This window comes from Rhizophagus irregularis, chromosome 28, assembly GCF_026210795.1.
Source record: "Rhizophagus irregularis chromosome 28, complete sequence".
Lineage (NCBI taxonomy): Eukaryota > Fungi > Glomeromycota > Glomeromycetes > Glomerales > Glomeraceae > Rhizophagus > Rhizophagus irregularis.
The window spans coordinates 1641535-1650396 of NC_089456.1; the positions used below are offsets into that span (position 1 = coordinate 1641535).

The following is an 8862-nucleotide window of genomic DNA, read 5'->3' on the forward strand; positions in this document are numbered from 1 at the left end:
CTCAAAAAAGAAGTCACATACTTCGTTGATTTGATTATTTAAATAATCCAACAAATATCTTAGGTGTGACGTGTAACAATACCCTAATTATTTTAAAAGTTTAAACACCTCTATTTAGTGGTTCGATCCGGATGAAAACTTGAATATTTTCATGTGACGATTATGGCTGAGAAAGATTATGAATTTCAGATTTAAACAGACTATAATTTAAACCAACATTAAAGTATTATTATCCCAAAAATTTATACTAATTCTGGCCAAACTCATAGTGCCAGCGAAATTTAATGAAATTCAATCCGGATGAAAATCCGGATGAAACCGCTACGGATCGAAGCACTACCTCTATTAATAGTAAAATTCGCGTAATAGGAGGAGGGGAACCTCCGAAATTTGCAAGATACCCGAGGTACTGTGGCCCGCGATATACGGTATATGATGTTATCCTTTTTAAATATATTCATATTAATAAAAAAATTTAATATCGTTATTAATATCGTTAGATATTATCATGTAACAATTAAAAAATTTTAGTAACGAAAATATTATTTACTTTAAGAATATCATCAAAGGGACAAGTTTTTAATAGTTTTCGTAAACATGGTTCGATATTAAACCCTAAAAAGAAACTTATTGAAAAAAAAAAACTTTATAAAATTTCTATTAGCAAAATTGTATATAAAGGTTATCTATTTTTGTATATTACCTTCATAATTTTCCAGGAACAAATAATCGTCTTTCAAATCTAGGCGAGTTTGAATCAGGCGAGTTGAAGGTTCAGGACGCCGAAGAACTCAATTTCGAATTTAAGTTTCACATTTTTATGAATCGGCAATTAATAGAAAAAATATATATACAATTTTTATATGTTGGCCGATACATTTCATTATTCAATTTGTCAAATTTGTCAGTACTGGACTTTTTGAATTAATTGACAAATTAAATATTACAGCATAAGTGAATATTCAATTTTACGTTACAGGCTTACAAATTTTACAATCTACAGTCTGCAGTCTGCAGTCTGCAGTCTGCACGTTATAATAATTTTAGGGCTATAATTTTAGGGCACGATTAACGTAAAATTTTGACCAGGTTTAAAAAATTTATCAGGCAAGAACTACATTTGCATAAATCTCACATGATCAATTTACGTTAAAAAAAAAGAAAAAAAAAAATTGGATGGTTAATCAACTTTTGTTCTTGGAATTTGAAAACTTTGACTCCTTTTCTTTTTCAAATCTATTAGCAAGCTTTTATAGACCGATAGAAAAAAAACAAGGAGAGCAATGTTGATGGTTTAAAAAAATTTGTCAGACAGTCAATCAACGACTATATGAAGAAAAGAACATCCGGAGATTGCATCCTCCAAGTCCGAAATTAAATAGAATTAAAAATATATATATATATATATATTTCCGGAAAATGTACCTAAACGTAAAGAGTTTTAAATATTATAAAATATCATTTATCTTAATTCTGGACGTCCGGTTAATATCATGAAATCATACCGGAAACGTGAAAAGTTTTGGATATTATCCGGGACGTCGCAGATAAATATAATAATTATTTTGGATGGTATGTTCAGGTTTAATATTTCAAATTCTAATTGAGTTTATGACAATCGAAATATCATATTTAAAAGGATTACTTGTTTTCGAAAGAGATGAGTAAAGTTGTATATACAGTATAGAAGAGAATTTGAAAGTACCATATTTATACCATATTTAATAAATAGAGAACGAAGAAACTGTTTAATAATAATACACTGATACCGTTATTAAAGAGTTTTTTATGGACAAAGCAAGAAGCCAACACGATAGAATTTTTTTTTTTAATAATCACAACTAGCAAGAACTAAATTGTAAAACCCATTTTTTATCATTTAATCTGACCGACCTTTGATTGACAAAAAGCAATATCCAAAGAAAAACAAATATTATTTCATAACAGGTAAAAGATAATATTAAAAAATTATTCGTTCAAATTTACTAAAAAATAATTTTAATAAACGAAAAGTGAAGGAAAGTTTATCAACAAAGAATTTTTTTTTTTTTATCATGGCGCAATAAAATGCAAGTTCATATATATATATATATGTCTTATATGTCGTTCACTGGTGATGAATAATAAAATGGTAATTTTTTAAATGATTACCTTTAAAGAAATTTGTTGATAAATTTAGTAAAAAGGAAAAAAAAATTATTTGCGACAAAAAAAAAAAATTTCGCATTTTATAAAAATCCTTTTATAAAGACCATTTATTCCTCAATTAAATTTTTTTTATTATAATTATGCTTGTATGTTTGACTAAAGTTTAACTTGCAGTATTATCATATACAAAAAGGGAACGTTGTTGTTTTATTTTTGTTAATAATAACGAAATAAATGAGACCAGTTTTGGATAAATCATTTGTAGATACATCATTTTGTACATTACACATACATATACTTGAAAGGTGTTTGCATACGAAAAATGATTATCAATCAAGAAAAAAAAAATTTTTTTTTAACCACTTTCAATAATTGCCTCAATAATTCTCACAATGACGCAATCATACATATTATTATCTTTTTTTTTTTTTTTTCCTCTGATAAAAAAAAATATATTTTTATTTTTATTTTTATTTAACATAATATATATTATAATACATTGATATGAAATTTAAGATTTATATAAAGATAAAAATATATAATAAAATTCTGATAAAAAAAATAGACAGGGGGTAAACTCAATATCACTTAAATTCACTTTTTAGTTCCTGGGATTATAGTCCAATCATCGTGTGCAGATTTAAAATGTTTGTAAACCTATACAATTTATAAATTTCTGTAAGTAAATCAAAAGAAAGAAATTAAAAAAATTTAGAATATACAGTATTGTATTATAGTCACCTTTCGAAATAATATAAAATGAAACATCGTCAAACTTAAAACCAAAAAAACGCAGATAGCACTAAATACTCCAGCAACAAGGAAAGGAGGATCATGCTGAAAATTATTAATCATTGCTTTTAATCCACCTCCACCGCCATAAAGAAATCCTATTCCTATAAATATACCAAATACGATATCAAGGAATGTAAAAAGAAAGAAGAGCCTAAAATTGGTTTGATTATCGTATCTTTTTTTATAGGAATCATTAAGAAAATATTTTAGTTAAGAAACACGATAAATAATGGACGAGAAAAATCAAAAATAATAAAAAATAATTACTTGAATGCGCGATAAAGACTTAAATGTCTGGAAAAGAAATCAAAAATTGGCCATATAAACAAATATATTGCAGCTAATAGAATTTGTATGACGAGTTCACCCGCTCCGGCTGAAGCTGCTGAAGCAATAACAGCAACAAGATTAAATATTAAGGTAACGATATAAGCTGAAAATAAAATATTTTAACGAGTTAATATCTGCGTCATCTGCGTCATAATTCGTACAAGTTGGTGTACATTACCTAACCATAATTTATATGATAATTCAGCCATTCCTACCGCGCTACTTTCAAGAATTTCAGCTTGAATATCATGATATATTAATGGATAACATGGGGGCCTATCAAATTATTTTTTTTTTATTAGTATTATTACTTCTCCAAAGAAATTTTTGTATTTTTGTGTTACTTTTTAATATTTTTTACAACTTACCAATTTTTTGTCTTTGTTTCAACCATATTTTCAAAATTTTATAATTAATAATATTTAATATCGTAAAAAATATCAATAATAATAATAATAATAATAACGTTAATGTTGGAAAATTCTTGTTAAACAAAATTTCTTGTGTATTTATATAAGAAATAAGTGACACTAACTCAATTCGTACATCATTTGCATAACATGCCATATAAATAAGCATGTGACGCATGTAATAGATAGATAGAAATTCTATAAATGAATATATAATGAAACAATTATTTTTATTTTTGTAGGAGATTGTTTAATGACAACACTCATTGTAACTAATGTTTAACAAAATGACCATTTTAGTCACTAGACGCTTTTATAAAGTTTCGTACAAATTGTCTTGGCGCAGAAAAATTATGAAATTTATTATATATGAGTTACTCGTGAAACCTGTAAATTAATATGACGTAATATAATATAATAAATCGAGTTTTCTATTGATAACCATTTAAACCTTATTCTATTCTTTCCGGTAAAATCGTCAAACATTAAATATTTTTTCACTTGTCCATTATTAGGAAGTTCAAGTTTCAAAAAATATATGTATTTTGTATCACAAAAAAAATTAAATTTTCTGAAGTGCTTTAAAAACCAAATTTTGAAAAAAAAAATTACACCATTTATTTATTATTTCTATAATTATATGTATCAATAATTTTTGAAATTTGATAAATTTTTTCATTATCTTTTTTTATTAAATTGTGTTTCATAATAAGTATTGTAAATATTTCGTTAAAGTAATACAATAATATAATTTTAATAATTAATTTATATTAAAAGTCACCGCTTTTTTTTTAATAAATAATTTATATTAAAAAAAAATAATCGATATGGTTTTTTTGAATTATTGGAAATTTTTTTAATATGAATGTAAAAAAACTTTTGAAAAATTAAAAAATTATGGGAAAATGGACATAACTTTTATAAAAGAGTCATGGGAATATGATACTAATTGATGTTCAATGTGACTCTCATTTATTGTTGACAATTTCAAAGAATTATTTAAAAAAAATTCTTAATACTTTTAATACTTTTAATACTTTTAACAAAATTAATAAAATTAATAAATTTTTCAATAATTTTAATTGGTTTCCGAATTATTTCCATGAAAATTACTTTAATAGTCTTTTTTTATTGTTCAATTCATTATTATTATGAATTTCCAGTTTTTATTATAATCGACGATTTTCAGGGACAAAAAATTTTTGTTTTTAAAAAAATCTGATAATAAAGGCACTAGAAAATTGGAAGCTTCCATTTCTTCCAATTCTTCCAATTTTGATAATTCTAATAATTCTAATATCCCAACTCCAATAGAATTTCCCATTAGAAGTTTCCAATATCATAGATTTACATATATAGTATATGTAGAATTTATTATGGATACAAAAAATTATTAAAATATTGAAAAATATTGAAAGTTATTGGAATTGGAAGATCCAATTCATTATTGGAAGCTTCCAATGCATATCATTGCTCGAGGATGAAAAAAGTTCGTAATTTGACGTCATCATATTTGTATATTTGTACCCGTGAGAAATAATCAAATGTCCCGCAGTAATGAAATGTATGTGGCTTTTCGGTTGTGGCTTAGCAAAAAATTGCTTTTGTAAAAATTTAAATAGCGGGAACCGTTTTAATTAAAATTATTCAAATTTTCTTCCTTCTTTTTTTCGTGTATAATTAATGCCACAATATACAATATTTGTAATAGAACATGGTGACCAACCTGCATTCAATTGGTAAATATTGATCGAGATTTAAAAAAAAATGCAAGATTATAAGATTATTGTCGTTATTAAAAATATTATCGCTTTTTTTTTTTATGTAAGGCCATCATGTTGTCCAATTATATATCACGATATTGAAGCAGAATTTACCGATGAAAGAGCAAAAAAATTGCTACGAAGAAGTTACTTTTTATGCAAACGTATGTTTAAATACGTATTATACCCTATTATATTATCAATATTTTTTAACTAATATTCTCATAATATTCTCATATATTCTCAAAAATATTTAGTATATATTGCAATGTTAGTAGTACATTCTTGTGCAGATATCTCAATTGCAGTATTAGCAAGTAACGTGGCAAATATTCTAGCTGAATTATTAGGTTCGCTTCTTTATTTAACATTGTTGCCATTCGGTGACTTTTTTGGTAGACATTTAAGCCTTTATGTAGCTTTCAAGTAAGTAATTATAAAGTACTTTATAAAACTATTATTTACAGTATCATTTAATGGTATAATTTTTTTTTTTTTTTAACTAAGACACAATAGCGAATCTAGTTTTAGATATTATTTCATAGGAGAGGCAATTATCATTATATTTGGTTTAGGGATTGGTATTGGTTTCATATTTAGTGGTCTTCGATTATTTAATATCTTTAAAGTTCGATTATATTATTTATATATCCCTGGAATTCTTATTATTATCTTTATATTATTAGCGTTTGTACAAACAATCCTTCATATCATTCTTACAATTCAAGTTTATAGAAATTTTAAAAGTAGAAATTTTACTTTATTTCCAAGAAGAAATACTGGTGCTCCCAATACTGCTAATACTGCAAATGTCTTTACTACTACCAGAGGTCGTAGAATTAATTAAAAATATTTGACGAAAAATATTTATTCATTATAAAAAATTGTTTTAATAAAATTTTTATGAGTTACACAGTAACATTATATACAGTATACGTTCGTCTCATATATGTATATTTAAATTATAAATTACTTTCTTCATAATGAATTCAACATTGTATATATATATATATAAATTATAGGTTTGTCCCGTTCTCTTTTCATACAAAAATAAATTTTAAAATAAAATTATTTTCTTCATAATAAAATCATACTATTTTCTTCATAATGAAATCATGCTATTTTAGCCCCTTAATAATCGCTAATCTTGCCAAGTGCCAAGCTTTTGTATTCAATCACAAAGTATGATGACTCATTTACTAAAACAGCCTATGCTAATAAATTCAAAGTAACGAAAGGAAATCAATTTAAATCAATTCAATTCTACCTAACGACTCGTCAGAACATTCGTTTGCAATATAATGGATTTTTGCCACCTGTAAAAAGTAATCCTCGTTTAACGATCACACGTCGCAAATCATTTCTTTTTAAGTAAACTTAAATAATTAGTTCTCGTGCATGTTTTTTTTTTCAGAAATGGTTAGAAAAAAAAATCATTAAAATACAAACTCCTCACTGATATTCCTTCCATCGTTAAATTATTTATTTTATTATTCAGCAAAAATAAATGAATTTTTCCAGAAAAAGATATACATTTATAATTTGTAAGCGGGATAACGTGATCAATTTAGAAGCGAATATTAATAAGGTTAAACTTTGAAAACTTTGGCTGAAATTAAGATAATGTATAAATTTGGCCAAAATTAAAATTTTCCGTCCCTAAACTAAAAATATCATAGTAACAACTAATTATATGGATAAAAAAGATTTTAGAAAAAAAAAATAAAAAAAAGGATGAACCAATTAAAAATTTTATTATCATTACCCTTGTAATTTTTAAGAATTTTAAAATATAGATTTTGTTGATTTTGTTGATTTTGTTACAATAACATCGCTTAATACCGAAAACGGCTTTAAATATATTGGGTAATTTACCAGTAATAATCTAGTAATGGACCGATAATTTTCTAATCGCCCTGCAATCTCCGATTGTCCTGTAATTATCTCGTAATCTTGAACTTTGACCTGTAAATGTCCTGTAATTTATTTGTATGGTAGCACAGTTTTGAAAACGAGTTCAAAAAAATTATAACCGGTTTAAAAATTCGATTCAAATTCATATTTTATAAAAAAGATATGATTTAGTTTTTCCCTACGATTGAGTTGCCGTTTGCGGCTGTATTACGCATAAGACAATTACGGTATTGTATGTTACAATTAGTACACAAGTCAAAACATTCTGGTCATATATTAAAAATTGTAATGACGCATTTTGTGACATATTGTGCTTTGCATTTAGCCACATTTATTTTAAAAACTTTTTTAGAAATAATTTTTTTTTTTGGTTAGCGTTATTGATCACGACAATACACAGGTTCAAATAAATAAATAAATACGACCGCATGATTTACCTGATTTACCTTACAAAGGAAGGATTGTTTAAATTCGTTCGAATAATAAAAATTACATTAAAATTTCGGTTTCGTTAGTACAGTAGTAGATTAATCTTGGTTAATTCAGTTAATTCAGGAGAAAAAATCTATAATATTTATTTCAATTTTATTATCCGTTCATATATATATATATATAATATATATAATAAACGTATGTTTAAAGATACCAAAAATTTAATAAAGCGAAAATTGGGTTAAACTAAAAGTATAACAATAAGTAATAATAGAAATAAATAAATTATGACTTACGATCTATTAAATAAAGAATTTAATTGGTTTATAAATAATTTTGATATGTCTCATAAGTTGAAAATGGTAAAATCGTTCCTCAAGTGAAGCAATTGAAGCATTTTGTGTTTTAATGTTAAATATACATATTATTTAAATTATTTAAATTATTTAAATTAATTAGATTACTTAAATTATTTAAATTGCTTAGATTATTTAAATTATTTAGATTATTTAAATTCTTTAAATTCTTTAAATTGCTTAGATTATTTAAATTCTTTAGATTATTTAAATTACTCAAATTATTTAAATTATTTAGATTATTTAAATTACTTATAAAGTTCTTAAATATCTTAAATATCAAACATGTAAACCTAATTGCAACAACGAATATTTACATATAATATATATTTTATAGTAATTTATTCGTCTAACGTATAAAAAACATACATATATAATATACATATAAAACAAATTTTGTATTAGACTTTATATGAAGTAATGATCTGATGTGGCTTCGTGCCACGTATAATAAAAAACAATTTTGTGCGCAAAATTGCACAATTATTCAATTAACGCCACTAAACAATAATAATATGACGGCAACAACATCTGTTCGTTTAAATGTATGGATGTTCGCTGTTATTTCCATAACATTTAAATGTTATTCTTCTAATCAAATAAAGAGGGGACCTCCCCAATTGCAAGAAATTCAGAAGATGACAGGTCCCTACTTTTATGGGATCAGAATAAGGTAATTATTTTTATAGAATTTTGTGAATTTCCTCAGGAAAA

At 24.8% G+C, this 8862-nt stretch overlaps 2 protein-coding genes across 2 annotated transcripts; one reads left to right on the forward strand and one right to left on the reverse strand.

Moving 5' to 3' along the window:
- Window positions 1-2569: 2569 nt before the first annotated feature.
- OCT59_019001 (uncharacterized protein) lies at window positions 2570-3748 on the reverse strand. The gene is made up of 5 exons (XM_025316322.2): window positions 3642-3748; window positions 3452-3549; window positions 3211-3376; window positions 2890-3118; window positions 2570-2805 (listed from the first exon to the last, which is right to left on the reverse strand). Exons 1-5 carry the CDS (start codon window positions 3665-3667, stop codon window positions 2743-2745), a joined length of 582 nt encoding a protein of 193 aa, XP_025180821.1. The 5' UTR covers window positions 3668-3748; the 3' UTR covers window positions 2570-2742.
- Window positions 3749-5328: 1580 nt separating this feature from the next.
- Window positions 5329-6379, forward strand: OCT59_019002 (uncharacterized protein). The gene is made up of 4 exons (XM_025325537.2): window positions 5329-5422; window positions 5513-5610; window positions 5704-5872; window positions 5954-6379. Exons 1-4 carry the CDS (start codon window positions 5367-5369, stop codon window positions 6291-6293), a joined length of 663 nt encoding a protein of 220 aa, XP_025180820.2. The 5' UTR covers window positions 5329-5366; the 3' UTR covers window positions 6294-6379.
- The last annotated feature ends 2483 nt before the right edge of the window (window positions 6380-8862 follow it).